Raw genomic sequence first — 20,617 nt, forward strand, 5'->3', positions numbered from 1 at the left:
ATCAAAACTTGTGGATTATTTTCTAGCTTGTTGGTCTGACCATGTTCAACATCTCACTCACTGTTGGGGTTCCTGTCTTGTCAAACAATAAACTTAAGCTCTAGGGCCAGGTGCAGTGGCTCATGTCTGTAATCCTAGCACTTCGGGAGGCCAAGGCAGGCGGATCACTTGAGGTCGGGAGTTTGAGACCAGCCTGGCCAACACAGTGAAACCCTATCTCTACTAAAAATACTAAAATTAGCTAGGCATGATGGTGCACACCTGTAGTCCCAGCTACTGGGAGGCTGAGGCATGAGAATCACTTAAGTCTGGGAGGCAGAGGTTGCAGTAAGCTGAGATCATACCACTGTACCCCAGCCTGGGCAATAGAGCGAGACTCTGTCTCAAAAAAAAAAAAAAAAAAAAGAGGAAGCCCTATATGAGGTATATATTATCAATAATAGCCATAAAGGTAAATATGATTTTCTTCCTTCCTTACTCCCCAACTCACGAGAGGGAAAAAAAAGATTTTAGGATTCTGTTTAGGAAATCAGGCAAACCTGAGAATTAAATGCAAGTATTCGCCAGTTGGTTTGACCCTAAGAGCTTCTGAAAGATCTCATCTTCTCTGCCTCTCAGCATACTGACTTTTGGATTTTGGTTTCTATGCCATCTACCAACCCAGGGTAAGGAGAATTGGATTCCTCACATAAGAATTATTATTTTTTTCTTTTTAATTTTTTTTGTAGAGACAGGGTCTTGCTGTGTTGCCCAAGCTGGTCTAGAACTCCTGGCTTCAAGCAAGCCACCCTGTTTGGCCTCCCAAAGTGCTGAGGCACCATACCCAGCATGCACCTAAGAATTCTTTGTGCACCTTATCCTATGGCTACACAGGAATTGGTAGATATAGTCTAACATAGCTCACAGTTTTTATATAAGGGGGTCACCAGCAATTTGATATCTTATCCTTGAAAACTAAACTTCAAGCTCTTTTTGGAGTCCTGTGAGGCCTGGCTAGCTCTCTGACAATGAGTAATCTCCTTACACTATGGAGACAGAGGGTCTTTACTATGAACATCTTTGCATTACCTGCCTCCTTCTCAGTTTCTGACTCAGAAGCTTCATCTTCACCTTCTTCCTCCTCTGAGCTGGAGCTACTAGATTCTTTGTTCTCTTCCTCCATTTCTTGGGACTTAGGTGTCTCCTCCTCATAAAGCATCTTCTCTTTGCTAAATTAAAGATGACAACTTGAGTGTAACTCAGAAGTGATAATCAGGTATAATAAAGGGAACAAGTCTATAAACCTGTATGTGGAAGCAATAACAGAAACACATTCAAATTCTTCTTTACATCTGTGTGTTCTTCCAAACTCTTCATTTTTGCAGACTAAGATTTAGTATTTTACTACAGAGTATGGCTCAAGGAAATCTGGCCTGTTTAACACACAGAAAAAAGGAGAGCTATGAATTTTGATGACGGTGGATAAATATTCAAAAAAATAATTTAACAAATGTTTACTGAGTACTTATTACATGCCAGGAATCACGGTAGGCACTGGTATAGTCATAAACAAAATAGACATTGTCTCATTGTCTCTGAGTTCACGAAACTTACAGTAAGCAGAGGCAGAAGTTGAGACTAAGAATGCCTAAGCCAGGATTTTTAAATGCTGAAATGCTGCACACAGTCTAAATTAATTCTGAAGTTTAAAACACAGTCAACCTTCCTAAGTGTCTCCCTCACATATCAATGCCACTCTCTTGTTCCACATACTTTCCCACAAGTTTATAGATCATGTGGCTAAATACAAACAGAGAGTTTCTTCACTTTATAAATTCTAAAGTTAAGTATGTCACTGACACAGAGCAAAGCTCATCCCACTACTCAAGCCTAAATGTCTTACTTCTTAAAGAACCCACTCTGCATCTTGCTGTTCAGGTCTGACTCAATGAGTTTATTCCGTGTCTCCTTTTCACTTCGAAGCTGGAAACGGAGAAAACAGAGAGAAAAGGGAAGAAGTTGACTATTGGTGAAAAATCAGCAGTATTGAGAACCAAAATGATACTGTCATCTTGAAGAAAATAGGACCAACACCAAAGAGGTAGTGGGGAACCCGAGAAAAAGAGAAACATATCAGTTGGGTCTCCTTAGATGACAGAACTCATCCAAGGTAGAAGAGAAAAGCCATGGTGTTAAGAACTTCAATAAAACTGCTCCTATCAAATATCCAAACCCAATCTTCAAAAAAAAGTCTAGATTCTGAAGGATAAAAAGCCAAAAGGAACCTGAAAGAATTCTTTATGATTCATATACTGAAATAAGTTGGCAATATTTCTAAAGAAAACACAGGTACCAAATGGGAAATAAGCCCTTAGAGAAAATGGTCTGCTATTTAGATGCATGCTCTAGATGAAATGTATTTATATCCCTGGAACTCAAAGTTATGCAGAGGGCAAAGATAAGTACCATTCCCACTGGTGTAGAAATATTATTTCATGAATAATACTATTGATGTTCAAAAACCTTACCATGCTAGGTAGAGAATACACAGAACTCTCTATTTTTGCAACTTCTTTGTGAGTCTAAACTTATTCCACAAAAAGTTTTTAAAATTACAAGAACCGCTGGGTGCGGTGGCTCACACCTGTAATCCCAGCACTTTGTGGGGCTGAGGCAGGCGGATCACAAGGTCAGGAGATCAAGACCATCCTGACTAACACGGTGAAACCCCATTTCTACTAAAAATACAAAAAATTAGCCGGGCATGGTGGCGGGCACCTGTAGTTCCAGCTACTAGGGAGGCTGAGGCAGGAGAATGGCGTGAACCTGGAAGGCGGAGCTTGCAGTGAGCCGAGACTGTGCGCTGCACTGTAGCCTGGCCGACAGAGTGAGACTCCGTCTCAAAATAAATAAAATAAAAGTAAAAAATAAAATTACAAGAACTTAACTGTGCAAAATATACAACTTATAATTAGGAAGGCTGTTGCTGCTAAATAACAGCATTGACACTGTATTTGAAAACCCTGGTTTCAGTGATCCTGACTGCTCAACAAAGAGAACAAAACGAACTTTAAGTTGTATTTGTCTGAGCTTTATGTATGTGACTTTTCCACTGAGCCTTAAAATAACCAGAATCTTCACTTTACCATACCAGACATAATGCTGAACACAACAGAGGTTAGGTATGATCTGTCCCATCATTGTATAGTTCTTTGATTCAGAACTGCTGTTTTCCACATGTGTCTTAAACTTTAGTTTACATTACCTGAGTTACAGCATGTGCAAAAGAAAAAACAAAAACAAAAAACGTCATTGATTTTTTTGCCCCTAATGTCCCACCCTAATGTCATTGATCTTTATTCTCCCCATTCAAATTATTCATCTGCTTTACGAGTAAAAAATATGGCTTATTCACTCTTCATCTGTATATTGGGTGAGTTTTCCATCCTGCAGTCTGAACACAAATACCATACTTATGTAGTTCTCCTGTATAGCACTAATTAAGCCAAAGGCATGCATGACCAAACAATAAAAGATTCAAAATGAGGAGCAGAGAAAAGAGGACTGAATTCTGGATGTTTCATAAAACTGGAGTAAGTATGAATCACTGATCAAATACTCTCTATATGAAATGACAGTTTTAGTATTGTGTGTATTTCCTTATTTTTTAAGAAATAAATATATTCTTCTCCGTAATCAATGTGTTTAAATAAAGATAGTCTTTTAGTCAATAAGAAAGAGAAAAGCTACGAGGTGTCCTCCACTCTGGTACTTTCTATTTGGAAAAACATATGATTTGAACATATCACATTCATTTTCTAGAAATCAAGGGTATTAGTTTTTTGCAGCTGTTTTTAACTTTTAGCTCCTTGAAGGCTATCTTATAATGAGCAAAAATCCTGAGCAATAATGGTTTCTGGGATATATTCTTCTAACAGACTGTTTATAGTTCCTGAAGGGAACAATTAACATCTCTGGAATGCAGATATGTCCATTTCAACTCTCAGCAGACATAACTGAAACAAGCAATTGAGATACTCGGTGTGAACTGCAAACTATTATAAAAGTTTCAAAAGCACCAATCAGAGACTCACCACATTCTGCTTCTTCTGGAGCATCTCCAAATGCTCCACGAGACCCTCATCAGCCACATCAAATGGTGTCTGGCCCTAGCAGAGAAAAGGAGCACCATGACTGATAGAAAACAGAAGCAGCAATCACATGACTTTATTAGGGAACTATTCAATAGTCACGTTTTGCCTTTGACTCCAATAGTAGCTGCTTTTCAAACTAATCTACCATACATTATGATAACACCTTCATCTATCACACAGGACACATAACAAGAAACACCAAATCCTTTAAATATAGAGTTTGTACAACAGTATTGCAGAAATCACACCATTTCTAATCCTTATTGCCACCTGGCAAATAATCAAGTGAAATCTCTACTTGTATCTGTTCTAAAATGGTCTTAATTGCTATGATAAATTCCATAAAGAGCTCTTCAAAACTTCAGAGGGAGGTTCAGGGCACATGTTCAATAAAGATTAAATCACAGGAATCATCTTCCTTTAAGTGAGGGGAGGACTGACAAGAAAGTTACTCCTTTTAGGGAGCATCAGTATAATTAAGAATCCTGACCCATAGTCTGAGAATGAAACCTGGGTTCGGGAGAGATGTGACACAGATAAGAATATCTACTAATTAAAAGGCCATGTCTCTGCACTACCAGAAAATCAGTACATATATGGGCTGGGCACAGTGGCTCACACCTGTAATCCCAACACTTTGGGATTACTCAATATTATTCAATATTCACTTTCTGCCTTTAATTCCAATAGCAACTGCTTCCCTAATTAGTCTACCATACATTATGATAATACCTTCATCTATCACAGAGGACATGTAACAAGAAACACTAAATTCTTTAAACACAGAGTTCGGGATTACAAGTGGCAAGGCTGGGGAATCACTTGAGCCCAGGAGTTTGAGACCAGCTGGGAAACCAGTGAGACCCCATCTCTACAAAAAAAAAAAAAAGAAAGAAAGAAAGAAAAAAAATTAATTAAAACAAAATCAGCCGGGCGTGGTGGCTCACGCCTGTAATCCCAGTACTTTGGGAGGCCGAGGCAGGTGGATCACCAAGTCAGGAGATCGAGACCATCCTGGCTAACACAGTGAAACCCCATCTCTACTATAAAAAAAAATACAAAAAATTAGCCGGGCATGGTAGGGTGCGCCTGTAGTCCCAGCTACTCAAGAGGCTGAGGCAGGAGAATGGTGTGAACCCGGGAGGTGGAGCTTGCAGTGAGCCAAGATCGTGCCACTGCATTCCAGCCTGGGCAACAGGGTGAGACTCCATCTCAAAAATAATAATAATAATAATAAAATAAAATCAGTAGACATAGGGATAGGAGGTCCAGAGCTTCTAAGTTGTTTGAAGTGAGGCTGAATAACACTATTTTCAGCCGAACTCAAGGATCTTTGTCATTATAACATTTTAATGACTCACATGAATACAGCAACCATAAAATCTTTCATATCTTACCACAGACAGTAACATTAGGCTCCTCAAAGCTCATTTTTTGCCAAGAACAAATATATTTTTTTCCTGTTTTAGAGGCTTGAACATAAATACAATCAGAAGGTCCATGGAGTTTTATTTTAAATAACAAACATAACTCTGTGTTAATAGGGCCAGAGGTAGGGTGGTGGAGGGTAACATTATAGCTACCAGTGATGTATATTTCACCAGAACAGTCAGACTGCCAGTGAATAGAGATGTTAAGCCTTTTATTCTAGAGACCCAGCCACCAATCTCATTGTTCTTTTAGAGGTTCAAGCTCACTCACCAGTTTGTTTCGAATATCCATGTCACAGAGTGCTTCTGCCAGGATGGAGCAAGCCTCCTTCACTCCCCAGTGTGCAGCAGCATGGAGGGGAGTCCAGCCATCATAATCCTGAACATTGAGTTCATAGCCAGCCTGTATTAAAAGTCTAAAAAGAAAACCCAAAACAAGACATGTATCTCCTCTATATTACAGTTTTCTGACAAATAAACTATTATCTAATTGATATTTCAGATTTTGGCCCTGAACCACAGGGGTCTTATGATTACTTCTGCCCTCTAAGGCACAGTTTGGGTTTCATAGTTACTACTTTGCATACCAATCACAGATGATCTTTATCAATCCTCTCGAAAAAGTCATAAGATATTTCCTAGGCATATCCATGTTATACCATACAAGGGGAGTATATGGAAAGGTATGTACCTAAGATTAACCAAAGCATAATTCAATTAGCCAAATCACATAACTCTGTTAAAGGTACATTTTCCATTTTCCAGTGCGGGGAAGAAGTAACATATAAAATGAAGACTCTAATAGGCTGTGGTCATTCTATCTATCTGTAATAGTGTCAACAATAAAGTTTAAAAAAATAAAATAAAATGAAGACTTAATTCTCTTCAGGGTATTTTCCTAACTAGCTTTCTGGTTGATCTTTCTAGGACACTATATTTACTGCATACCCACATAACTCCAGTTTTTTGCTAACTATAAAGCTATAATTTAACTTGTATGCATGCAAGAGAAAAGATTTGACTCTTGAAGACCCAAACTACATTGGGGCCCTTACGGATATCACTCTCAGGCAGAAATGGAGCACCAAAACACTGCTGTACCTACTAGGAACCCTGTATTAGGTGAAATATGAAATACTGGAAGAGTCCAGTTAACAACTGCATATATAATGCCTTTGGCAACTCAAGTATTTGGGAAAGCCTGCCAACATTAAGTACCAAGAGCTACAGGAAGCATGTATGGATGTAAGGAAAAATGGGACAGACAGAGTAGTAGAGTCCAAATCCCTCACATAATTTTGGCTATCCTGTGCCAGCTGGATACTGCATACTCAAGATCTATATAATTAATCTAATGACACCAAATAAATTATATAAGTCAAAAAGGAACAAATGGTCACAAGTATTACAGTCCCCTCCTAGGACCATATACCTCAACTGTGTTTCACACCATACATGTTAGTGAGAAGCTAGAGGAATGGTGGGAGGGAGGGAGACAATCCATGGATGAATACCAGCAAAATGTGAGAAAGACTGTACAATCAGAGAGCAAACCAACAAAAAGAAAACGCATCATAGTGGAAAATCTAAGTCAGCCTCTGCTTCCAAAACCCATTTCATCTTCTCCCAGTGAACCACTCCTGATTGATGTAAATGGACAATACCTGAGGACTTCAGAGTAGCCCTTGGCAGCAGCCACATGAAGGGCTGTAGCTCCTGAGCGAGCCTGCCTCACATCCTCTATTTTCCCACTGTTGAGCCACTGGCGGGCATCCTGCAACAACTGCTGCTCTTCTTCTTTTCTTGACTGCTCTAGATCGACTCCTACAGAAACCAGGACAGCCAGGATTACTAAAGCTCCACTTAAGTTTGACAGGATATTTTCCTTAGATTAAAGCACATCATAAATATAAATACAAATAACAATTTAGCCATCAAGTTGGGTAATTATCAAATTTAGAAGATCAATGGCATTTGTACACATATTAATGGTCTTACCAGGATTAAATCATGAGGTTAAATATTATATGATAAAGATCCATTAAGGGAATGCACCTAAAATTGTTTTCAACAGAACATAAAGACAAAGGGGACATTATTTTTACATTATAATATTTGTGCAAAGCTATAAACTTCCAAGTCTTTTTACATGTTATACGACTTTAATTTCCCAACAATCTTTCAAGGTAAATATAATAGATATTACAATCTTCATTTAATAGATGAGGAAATAAAAATAGAAAGATTAGGAATCTGGCTCAAAGCCACAAAACACATTAGTGACAGAGCTTGCCACTAGAACTCCGATATCCTGGGTCCCTCTGTGTCATTCTTCTTCTGGGTCCCTATCCACTCACTATACCATAGGATTAGTATCCAAAATCTTGGTTTCAGGTATTGATATACTTTAAAAATTGAACTATCTCTAAAGTTCATTTCCATATACAGGCAAATACACTGACTTGAATATATATAATCTAGGGCAGATTAGTAGGTGATCTGCAGTTTAAAAACCTGTCTGCTTTCAAGGGAATGCAGATTTTGTTTTCCTTAAAAACATGAAAAAACTCCAAGAGTTACTCCCTTTAGCCAATAACTTTCCAATATCTGTGCCAGTGAAAAGGGGTTAGGGTGGGGCATACCCCATTATACAAAATAATAAAATGTTCCAAATACAAATATACCCATTCAAAAAGTTTTACACTTATTAGCAGTCTTTGTGCTTGGTCTACTCCCTTTCAGCTCTTAAAAGAGAACCTGCCGGGTGCGGTGTCTCACGTCTGTAATCCCGCACTTTGGAAAGCCTAGATGGGTGGATCGCCTGTGGTCAGTTTGCGACAAGCCTGATCAACATGGTGAAACCCTGTCTCTACCAAAAATACAAAAATTAGTTGGGCGTAGTGGTGGGCACCTGTAATCCCAGCTACTCGGGAAGCTGAGGCACGAAAATTGCTTGAACTTGTGAGGCAGAGGTTGCTGTGAGCTGAGATTGCACCATTTCACTCCAGCTTGCGAGACAGAGTGAGACTCTGTCTCAAAAAAAAAAAGAGAACCTGTCAAATACCTAAGTATTATCTGTATGATTTTGGGAGGCGGATGGGGTGAAGAGATCAGTTTAAAACCAATTTAAAACAGATCAGTACTCCAAACACAAAGAAGTGTTAGCAGTGCTGCAAAGTTAAACATATATACGAATACCCCTTTCAATAGCGTATACTCCCTCACTGAAGAGTCAGCAATCAAAATAGAAAAAGTGGTTTCTCCAATCAAAACTATTTTTTAAAACTGATTTTTTTTAAAGTTGTTTGTACATTTTAAAGCAAATGTTAGGAGATAAAACTGAGTGAAACTGGAGGTTATGCTAAGCATAAAATTCTTCAATTCAATAGGGCACAAAGCCAGGAGCCATAGCTCATGCCTTTAATCCCAGCACTTTGCGAGCCGAGGCTGGTGGATCACTTGAGGTCAGGTGTTTAAGAACAGCCTGGCCAACATGGTGAAACCCTGTCTCTACCAAAACATACAAAAATTAGCCAGGCATGGTGGCGCACACCTGTAGTCCCAGCTACTCAGGAGGCTGTGGCAGGAGAATCACTTGAACCTGAAAGGCAGAGGTTGCAATGAGCCGAGATGACACCACTGCACTCCAGCCTGGGCAACAGAGTGAGACCCTGTCTCAAAAAAAAAAAAAAAAAAAAGGACACAAAAACTATACATGAAAGGCAGCAAAAGCAAGTAGTTACTGATCTAGAACATCACTATATTAAAGTAGGATCAACATACTTTCTCCAAAGGGCCAATATTTTCAGGTTTGCGGTTCATCCAATCTATCACTACTACTCAACTCTGCTGTTGTAGCACAAAAGCAGTTTTGGATAATATGTAAACAATGTGCATGGCAAGAATTGGCCCTGACTGTTCTAAAAGTTCAAATTGGGAAAGACCACTGGAGCTAAATCCTCTGGGATGGACTGCAGATTGTGAGTAAGGTAGTTCAGCAGAAGGACTTAAAAAAAAAAAAAAAAAACACTACAAATCTTGTCCACAGAGTTTTGTGATGGAAAAAAAACCCAGGGACTTCCAGGTTGAAGAATTCCATCCTATTCTGTGAAATTGATTCTCCTAAAACTATAAAATAAGAATAAGCATTTTTAGAATATATTATTCTAAGTTAGCTTCCTCACCTTAACAAATTATCATACTAATTCTCATGGTTAGTTACAATAAATATCTTTACCAGCACCACTTTTAGCTCTCAACAAGGGAAAAGATGCAAAGTCACAAACTGTATTTGGCCAATTCTCAAATTTACACTGTATCCCAATACCATGCATACACACAGTAAGAAATGTTCACACTCCTCATCAGGTCACTCTTAATTGTATAATGGGTATGCAACCTCTGAATGGCAAAAACAAGGAATGATTAGTCATCCTTTTGGCATCTGGCCTACTCTTGTGTGAGTTATTATGAGGATACTTGATGCTGGATTAATGATTAATGCAGTGCAGACAGATCAAATCCTCTCCTGTGATATGACAGTGAAATGCTCTACACAGCAAATGGATTATTTTCTGTAAATGGCAGTGTTTGAGAGTCTTTCCTGGCCCCCTCCAATCCATGAGGTTACCTTGCTTCTTTACTTGCTCCAGAAGAAGATCCTTCATGGCTGGCTCTTCTGCAAGGTCAGAGGGAACTTCACCTTCACTGTTGACAATACCTACACTGGCTCCGTGATTAATGAAATACCTGTTGTAGATAAGATCCAGGATCAATATTTTATGTCAATCTAATATAAATGTTACTCATGCATCTGGCATTGAATACACAGAGAAGTCTCTGAGTTTAAAATATGGTCTCAGTTAAGACATTCCATTATTAGTTTCTACGTGCCTTAAACTTCAGTAATTAAGACTAAAGGCTTCCCTATTTCCTCACTACAGCAATGCCAACAAACAAGATTCCTTTCACACTTATATTACTAACTCCCATCCTCTCACTCCCAGTGGATGGCAAGAGAATTTCTAAGTAACATAAAAAAGGCATGTAGCCTTAAACTTTCCCAGTGCCACATTGGAGCTTATTAAGTAGTGCTGTGGGTGTGAAAATAAAAGAATAAAGTGTCCATTAAAATTTGTATAAATCTGCCTAAATTATGCCTCCACAAAAGTCTCCTATCAACCAGACATCCACATGAAATCTTCCTTTACTCTAAGACGAAACTAAATTATTTAAGAAGAAATATTAAAATGTTAAGTAACTAAATTCTAAATCTAAATAGAAGACTTGATTCTGAAGAAGAAAGGTCTGATAATTCAATACCTTACATAGATCCTTTTTGATTTTCAAAGTACTTTCAAGTAAAATTATATCATAAGTCTTAGCACATAAAATTATATCATAAGTCTTAGGCAACATTAGGAAGCAGGCAATGTGGGTATTATTACCATGACTTTAACAAATTGAGGTTCATACATATTAAGTAATTTTCTCAAAATCACATAGCAGGCAAGTGGCAGAGGGTACAGCCCCAGTCTTGACTTTAAATCTAGTTCATCTTTTCTCTAGATCAAGTCACTTTTGGGCCAGTGAGAACCCTAATAATGCTAGGAGCTCTATCAAATACTCAGAAGTATTTAAAGGAAAAAGAAAAATAATTCAGATTAGACTTCAATCCATTCAACAATTCAATAAACATTTACTGGTCCCCTACTATATTCAAGAAACCCTTTTTTTTTTTTTTTTTTTTTTTTTGAGACAGAGTCTTGCTCTCTCGCCCAGGCTGGAGTGCAGTGGTGCAATCTCGGCTCACTGCAACCTCCGCCTCTTGGGTTCAAGCAATTCCCCCGCCTCAGCCTCCTGATTAGCTGGGATTACAGGTGCGTGACACCATGCCCGGCTAATTTTTGTATTTTTAGTAGAGACGGGGTTTCACCATATTGGTCAGGCTGGTCTCCAACTCCTGACCTCATGATCTGCCTGCCTCGGCCTCCCAAAGTGCTGGGATTACAGGTGTGAGCCACTGCACCCAGCCATAGGAACCACATTTTAGACACTGTAGGAGATTACAAAAAAAGAGAGAGAGAGATAATATATGGCCACTGGCCACTGCATTCAAAGAACTGGCAGAGGGGGCCAAACGCAGTGGCTCACCCCTATAATCCTTTGGGAGGCTGAGGTGGGCAGATCACTTGAGGCCAGGAGTTTGAGACAAGCCTGACCAACATGGTGAAACCCGTCTCTACTAAAAATATAAAACTTAGCCAGGCATGGTGGCAGATACCTGTAGTCTCAGCTACTCAGGAGGCTGAGGCACAAGAATCATGCGAACCCAGGTGGCGGAGGTTGCAGTGAGCCAAGATCAGCCTGGGTGACAGAGCAAGACTCTGTCTCAAAAAAAAAAAAAAAAAGTTGGTAGAGGGAAAAGAATCAATAGAGAGTAAGACCATGTTTTTGCTTTCTCGGTGCCTAGTACCTGGTATAATAGGGCCTCAACAAATGTTTGTTAATTTATAGATCCATTCTACATGTATGAAGCTCAAAGGCCTTCACAATTCACCTGACTTTTAACCATCTCCTTCTTTCCCTTACAGTCTCAGAGGAAGACAGACCTTACTCAATTCCAAAACTAACTCCCTCTATTTGTATTCTTAATTCTATCAAGTCCTAGTATTCCATTCATAAATTACCCTTCATTTCCACATATTCAATAGCTCCTCTCTTCTGATTCCTCTCCCTTAGGCCAAAGGAATATTCAGCTACACCTCCCCAACCCTGAAATATCAAAATGCAAATAATACACATAGTAAGCACTCAACAAATGTTTCCTGGATTGAAGTGTACCCTGTACTCTATAATTAAACTAAACCACTTACTGTTCCCAAACACATCAACTCTCACCCAGCTCTCTTCCACAGCTTGTTTCTTCCAACTAGGTGGAACTCTCTCCCTTCTCTTTTCCCTTCTAGAAACCTTTCACTTCTTTCAAAGTTCATTTAAAATGCTTTTGCCTTCATGAAAGCTTTGCCTGTTCTCACACACTGAATTCCCTCTTTCCTTCCTTTAACCCCATCCTTCTTCTTCTCCTCCCCAACAAACACTAATTCTAGACCTCGGTCATGACTTACACTGTACCTCGATGCAACCGTTCCATCAGACTGAAAGCTACTTGAATGCAATGTGAAAGGAAAATAAAAACTTGGGACCCTAATTTCACTATGCCAAAAGAAAAAAAAATTAAGCTGAAAGTTGACTCATGCAAGAAGCTGCCTTACCTTTTGTTCCTAAGCAGATAGCTATAGATAAAAAGTTAAATATCTCTACAGGTTCTACGTTCACCTCTATGTTCACCTTATCTTACGTAAAGTGAGATTTACTGGGCATGAGATGAACATTTAATTGACTATTTCCCTACCCGCTCCTTTCTTTGTGAATTCAGGAATGTGACCATGCCCTCCCCTTTTCCCCTCCAGGCTGCTTTTCCCTTTTAAGTATTGAAGTTCTCAACTTGATCTTTGGGGAAAGGCACAGATCTGTCTCCTGGGTGCACGTCTTTAACCTTGGTAAAATAAACCTCCAAATTGATTGAAACCTGTCTCAGATACGTTTTGGTTCATAGCAACAACTGGGTCTTCCTCACTATTATCATCGCCATGGTATCTGACACTTGCTTTTTTCTCTTGGCATTCCATAAACATTGCTTGAACTACATGAAATATGTAACCACTCTACTCTGACGTCTATTCCATCCCTACTGGATCAGGCATAATGTCACTTGGGTATACAGGACCCTGCTTTTCCCATGTTCTACAATCAAGAAGATGAATTTTTAGAAAGTAATCTGGCTCTCTGTTTTTCCATTTTCTCCAGTTTTAGGGGGAAAAAAAAAGTTAAAAACCTCTTTAGTTTTACCTTTACCTGGACAAGAATAAATATCAACCTATGAAGTAATTTCTACTTTATCTCTGAGAATCCTTACAGTTGCCCAAAGGCTCATAGCTCAATAAATATGCCCCTAGAAAATAAAGCCTTCTTATCCTTCCTAACTCAACACCAGTACAAGGTCTTTATGCTACTATTCTAAGGGAGGAAGAAAGAAAATGAAATATGTTCAAAAACTGAGAATAAATTAGCATCTCAATAAACTATAAAGCCAAATGCGGTATGTTTGGGTCAATCCGCTGCTTCTAAGTTAAACATTATTCATAATAAAAATGTAAAAACACCCAGCTAACTAGCATTGAGTCTGAACTCATTTTAAAATGAGGAAAAAAGCCTCTGAAGCTCCCTCCTTTTGATGCAACATACTGAGACAAAAAGATCATCATGAAACATGAAATAGAAAGTACTTGGATTCTTCCTAGAAAGCCAGTTTGCCTTTATTCATTTCTACTCCCTTGAAATTTAGAGTTCCTAATGATTCTGGGAATAAGAGCATAAAGTCTAAGATCTTTCAGATACAAAAATAAAAACGATGAGATGATCAGGGACTGATCTTATTTAAAACATTCTCCATTGGCCCTGAGGTAAAGCAACCAAAATGAATAGTACAATTTTTTTTTCCATTGTGTTTGTATGTATGTGTGTGTGTGTGTGTGTGTATATATATATATATATAAAAGCTACATACTGCAAATAAATAAATGACAGTAAAGTCAAAACCTGTCTAATAATGATATGTATAGTGAAAAATAAAATAAAGAAGGCCATCTCTACCACCACCTCACCTCTGCAATGTATTCTGGTCTAGATCACCTCTCTCCTGGTCATACTTCCAAGTTTAATTTGTAATAATTTGTCTTAGGAAATAGTAGCTCTCACAGATTTATTTCATACAAGGTAATATTTGTCTGAGCTAGAGATTGTTACATTTTAAACTTACTTCCAGAAGAATTATATTTGTTCATAAGGATGAATTAAAGAAATCACTGTAAAAAAAAAAAAAAAGCAATTACAATCATTCTCTGTACTTAGCTTCACACACAGGAGGATAATGCCAGCACAAGTGATCCTAATTCTAAGCATGTGCTCTCCTTAGAAAAGTGAAAGAAAAAAACTTAGGAAAAAATTGAATCCTTGAATGTAATGAGATTTGGTAGCTCAAATATCACAAGCGTGCCACCTGAACAAATAGCAATTGAAAGGCCAACATGTTCTATAAATGTTTCTTAAATAAATGTTTTAAGTAAAATCACCTCAACTCTTAGGCATCAGAATTCTGGCGTTATTGGATAAGACTGAGAATAAGAGCCCTCCTTCCTGTTAGACTCTGAAAATGGGCAACCTAGGGGATGAAGAGGTTACTGATTTTTACTAAATTGGAACAGAGGGAGGAATCAAGAGTGAAGAAAACTGCACTGTTTATTTCTGGTTGCTTTGGGGCCAACCCAGTCATCCACTTTTTAGAACAAGTAGCCCAGTCAAACACCAGTACTGCTGCCTAAAGTTTCTCTGGCTCTGACTCTCCCTTTGTCTAACTTCTCCCACTGAGCATCCCTGGGTCAGCAGCAAACCTAGCAACTCAGACTCTCCCTTAGGAAACCTGGGCAAATCAGATTCTGTGGGAAGTCATTCTTAGGCCTCTACAGAGCTGCCAACAAAATTCTCCCTGCTGTTTCCTGAACAGGAGAAATGTAATGGAGTTCTACTCATATTATTGAAAAGGGCCTTCAAACAAGCAATCTGATTTTCAAAGGAGCATAGAATATCATGATTTTATTTAGGGAATTTACCTTAACAATATAAATTTACCCTCATCTAGAATATGCTCAACTGCCTCATTTTAAAGATGTTTCGACTGCCAAAGTCTCTTCCTTGTTTAAAACTAAACTCCCCGATCATTCCTTCAAACAACAGATATTTATTCAGTGCCTCTTATATCTCAGGTACCACATGGTCAGGATTCCTCTACCCACGGGAGGGGAAACTAGTTGTCCTGGAGATAGTACCTCCTAATGTATCTTATTAAACATTCCCATTCAACTAATGTGGAGAACACATGCCAGTGCCCACCTTTCCTTTGTTCCATATGTTTAGGCTCATTCTTCTGCTATTAACTACATGAGTGCTATGACTGGTATGCTAGGCATTTTTTACCTTCATTTGTACTAAGCACTGATTAAAAAAGAAAACAAAAAAAACAATGAAACAGGTTTACAAAGAATCCAGAAAAAAATCTCCAGGCCTGCCTATATACATGCCCAGCTAGAGTTGTTCAGAAAGTGAACCCAGACAGTGGAACAGCCACCTCTGCATATCCCAGCAAATATAAATTACCTGCAAATAGAAGCAAACAAAAAGTTTCAACCAAAAAACTATGGATTTAGCAGCTTTACAAAACATTGTATTAGTTATGTCTTAAAGATAATTCAACTTTCTGCTTTTGTAATCTGTAATAAAGAGAGACTATAATTATTTATAAAATTCAAATTCCTAAGAATAGAGGAGTAATGAAGGCTATTCCTACCAATACTGCAAAGCCACACACACAGAGGCTCACTCACTCTGCTATGTTGAGATAGCCACAGGAAGCTGCTGCATGAAGGGGTGTCCAGCCTTCGTTGTCTTGCTGGTTTACATTGGCTCTGTTCTCCACCAGAAACTTCACCATGTCCAAATTTTCATCAATACATGCCTGAAAAGAAAAGTCCGTTCATTCATTCGACAAGTATTCACTGGGTTCCACTATGTGCCAGACGCTGCTCTGGGCATTGACAATGCCCAGCAATTCTAATAATACATTAATTTCTATTTCTTCCATTCTGTCTCCAGAGCATGACTTCTAGGCTTTGTGATCTTATACAAGCTCCTTAAATGTCTCTATGCCTTAATATCTCAACTGTGAAACACAGTTTCACGTATAATGATACTTAATCTTATTTATAGTATTATTAGGATTAATTATGAAAGTGATTTCTAAAGTGCTATAAATGAATAAGCTGTTTCATCATTATGAAAAGGAAAGCATGTCACAAAACACTGATTTGTATATGAATTTTATTTTATTTCACTGCCACCTATTTGTCGCAGATGCTTATTAATTTTAAAAGAAAATAATCAGAGGATTGCCTGAAGCCAGGAGTTTGAGACCAGCCTGGGTAACAAAGTGAGACCCTGTCTCTATTATAAAAAAATTCATTCATTCATTCATTTAAAAAAGAAAAAATCACACAGGATCAAATGCAGTTTTTCTCAGTGGGAAGTTGTAGTTTACGACTCTAGAATTGCTAAATAAACCTTGCTTTGGTGAGAAATGGTAGGGTGATCATTTCAAACAGAAAAAATGTATTTTCATGTATTTTCTGAATGGCTTCAAACACTATGGCAAAGTATGCTTGCAGTTATGGATGATTAGGAGTCTCATCTGCTCATTTCATGGCAGCAATTAGGAGACAGCAGAAACTTTTTGAATAAAGGCTTTAGGCTTACCATAAGACTAAAAGAAACAGTCACGAACAGCAATGAGATCTAAAAAAACCAAAAGGTCTTGACATAGCTACAGAATAAAAATGTGGTAGAAGGTCCACATGTGAAAATGGTAATCATTATCAAGGCTTCGATGGTTACAAAACCATTGGGATAATTCAGGACCAAGAAACAAATGAGACTCCCTTTTTAAAACTTGCCTTTTAATCCCCTCCTTTAAAAAACAAGGCTAAAACTTCAGCTCAGGTAGAATTATCCAAATCAAAGGATTTTCATAATAATATTAAGACATTACTTGCATTTTCATTGTATTGACATTTACACTAATGATGCAAAAGCAATGGTGAGTAAAACTGCTGGTGCCTTAGCATGAAGCAAGACAATGGCATCAAAAACTACCAGCAGGCACTATATTCTTCCCCACCACATACAGTTAAAAAAATAAAAAAGAAAGCCAGTTTCACTTAAGAATAACCTTGAAAAAGCAGTAGAAATTTTTTAATATTCTGTGTGAGAAAATGGAAAGTATACTTAAAGCACTTCTGCTGTATTTTGAGGTATGATGGTTGATTCTAGGAAAAAGCACCTAAGGCCAGGCATAGTAACTCATGCCTATAATCCCAACACTTCGAGAGGCTGAGGCAGTAGGAATGCTTGAGCCCAGGAGTTCAAGACCAGCCTGAGCAACACAGACCCCATCTCTACAAAAACATTAAAAATTAGCCAGGCATGGTGGCATGCACGTGTAGTCCCAGCTACTTGGCAGGCTAAGGTGGGAGGATGACTTAGGCCTGGGAGGTCGAGGCTGCAGTGAGCTGTGATCACTGCTGTCCAGCCTGGGTGACAGGGAAAGACCTATTTTATTTTACAAAAATAAAAATAAAAACACACCACTTGTGCATCTGCTTCAGGTGTGAGATGAACTAGCCACTTTTTAAAATCAAAATAACACCATTTTTACTCAAAAGAATAACCAACAAATTGTGATAATTCAGACTTGAAAATGAACAAAGTAAGCCTGTCACTCCAGAGAAAATAATCAGTATGTGTTGCAACAAAATTCGACCATCCAAGTGAAGATAAGAATTCCGGAAACAGCTACCACCATGAGCTTGACAGCTTCCCAGTATTCACTTTTCTGATAAGGTCTGTCTGTCTATCAACAAATCTGATTTGTTGATATTATATAATGAAATGTATTTAGATTTGTAAGATCTCTATAACTCAATCAACCTATATTTTCCAAATAAACAAATGCATGGTGTTAGAAAATCACGCATGAAGTAAAAGATTCATTTAAAGTACAAGTTAGACTAATGCGTTTTAATGTAAGAGAGTAAGAAAAGTCCATTGATATGGTTTCAGTTTCCACACTGCACGGACATTTAAGAAACTCATGTCTTAAACTACCATTTCCAAAACTTACATTTAAGAAACTATCAGGTTGGGTGTGGTGGCTCATGCCTGTAATCCCAGCACTTTGGAGGCCGGGGTAGGTGGATCACCTAAGGTCAGGAGTTTGAGACCAGCCTAGCCAACATGGTGAAACCTCATCTCTACTAAAAATACAAAAACTAGGCAGGTATGGTGGTGCATCTCAGCTACTCAGGAAGCTGAGGAATAAGAATCACTTGAACCCAGGAGGCAGAGGTTGTAGTGAGCCAGGATGGCACCACTGCACTCCAGCCTGGGTCACAGAGAGTCTGTCTCAAAAAAGAAAAAGAAAAAGAAACAAACCATCCCTTGTTGGAGTTTGGTATAATATCCAAGAAAAACATCTACAATTGTCTGAACAGACTATTAAATGGTCCTCCCTCTCCCTTTGAGAGGCCACATTTTATATACTTTCATCAAAATAATATATCACAACAGATTGAATACAGACATTAAAATAAATTTGTAAAAACGTAAAACAATATCATTATTTTTAATTATGTCATTTATATTAACACGTAAACAGCGTCATTGTTGCTTTAAATGACTTAATAAGTACATATTTAATAACTACATGTTTTAAAAATTTCTCAGTAACATATAATAATCAATACAAACAAAGTCCTGGTTAAATTTTGGGAGTCCTAAATGATTTTTTAAGTATAAAGGAATCCTGAGATCAGTTTGATAACCACTGTCTTTAATCAAACATACCAAAAGATATTTCATGGTGATAATGAACTATTTAAATGGCAAAAGATTACTGTGGAAAGAATTAAAGTTAGAACTCTAGAGGGCCCTTGTAACTACAGGACTTATGTAGTACATATCATACCAAGAGAACTTACAGGAACTCCCTTCAGAGATAAACCTCATATCAATCCTGCCTAGAAGGGGATGAATGAAAAAAGGGTGATTTCATTTAGATGAAAATTTAATTAGATAACTTGGTTACAAACAGCATCTTTGTTATTTTTTTCCCAAAATATTTGATACTTCTTTTACAGTTACTGAGATTAGCTAAAAATGCCAATCTAGGTTTGATTTGATGCTATATAATATATTCCTCCAATCTGACCTTCTGGCCTATCTGACTTTTATAGCCAGTATTCATAGTGGTCTAGTTTTCAACAGCAGCTCCAGAAATTATATTTCTTCTATGATGTTTTCTTAGATTTATCAACTTCCACAAGTATATCCCATTCTTTACCATGTAAAATGTTTAATAATTATTCATATTTACAAATAGTTCATAAGTATGCTTATCACTAAATTGGTCATATATTGTATGTCTGCCCATTTGCAATCCCATATGGCAAGGTCTAGCCAACTTCTCGCAGAGTACCTCACTAAAAACTGTAAATAAACATTTTTATTTTATTTTTCTTTTTTGTAAATAAGCATTTTTAAGTAAAAAAAATGGAAGAGGACACTTTCAAAAAGGTACTGAAGTCCAAGAATAAAAAAGTATTTTAAAGGTTGTGCTAAAAACACTCTTTGCCCTTAGTAATACTCCTATATCAAGAAGGCCAAATGTGCCGTCTAAACCTGTGTAGGCCAGGACAGCTGGGTCAATTGCTTCTTGCTGGGTTGCAAAATTTCTTTGGCTCTGAAAGAACAATCTAAAAACTTAGCTCTAATGTCCACACCACTATCAAGCAGACTTTTAGAAGCCAATGTTTTCAAGATCATTCTTTGGCCTTTAAAGACAACAGCAGCCACATTCCAGAGGCCCTAAAATAAGTCCAGCTAGTCCAGGTATCAAATGGGAGAAAACTTATCTTTTCTCTTTCCTCCCCTCTTACTTCTTTCCTTTTCTTAATCTCCTTCACCTCATCACTACTTCAGTTCTCTTCTTTCAAATTTTGTGATATTGTGTCTTATAAATCGCAAATCCTTGATACAAAAAAATTTCTGAGACAGGGTCTCGCTCTGTTGCCAGGGCTAGTCATTAACTCTTGGGCTCAAAAAGCCTCTGTCTCAGCCTTCCAAGTAGCTGGGACTACAGCTACATGCCACTACAGCCAGTTTGATACAAAATTTTATGGGAATGACACTGTAAGGAAGTTACAACAACAAAACTAGCCTACTCTAAAAATGTAATTTAGCGATCATCAATCTGTGAAGAACCATCTTAGAGAAAATAAAGGAGGCCAACTGTCTAAACCATTCCCCATACCCTCCACAAAGTGAAGG

The 20,617-nt window shown here is 38.0% G+C and overlaps 1 protein-coding gene across 3 annotated transcripts in view; it reads right to left on the reverse strand.

Moving 5' to 3' along the window:
• PPP1R12B (protein phosphatase 1 regulatory subunit 12B) overlaps positions 1 to 20,617 on the reverse strand; it is a 242,776-nt gene that overhangs the window by 157,009 nt on the left and 65,150 nt on the right. For all 3 annotated transcript variants that reach the window (XM_025384571.1, XM_025384570.1, XM_025384572.1), the window contains exons 2-8: positions 16,066 to 16,196; positions 10,194 to 10,312; positions 7,228 to 7,387; positions 5,835 to 5,979; positions 4,074 to 4,148; positions 1,883 to 1,962; positions 1,069 to 1,208 (exon numbers count right to left, since the gene is read on the reverse strand). In XM_025384571.1, coding sequence (XP_025240356.1) covers positions 1,069 to 1,208; positions 1,883 to 1,962; positions 4,074 to 4,148; positions 5,835 to 5,979; positions 7,228 to 7,387; positions 10,194 to 10,312; positions 16,066 to 16,196 — 850 coding nt within the window. The remainder of the gene's footprint in view (positions 1 to 1,068; positions 1,209 to 1,882; positions 1,963 to 4,073; positions 4,149 to 5,834; positions 5,980 to 7,227; positions 7,388 to 10,193; positions 10,313 to 16,065; positions 16,197 to 20,617) is intronic.

Source organism: Theropithecus gelada, chromosome 1 (assembly GCF_003255815.1).
Source record: "Theropithecus gelada isolate Dixy chromosome 1, Tgel_1.0, whole genome shotgun sequence".
NCBI lineage: Eukaryota > Metazoa > Chordata > Mammalia > Primates > Cercopithecidae > Theropithecus > Theropithecus gelada.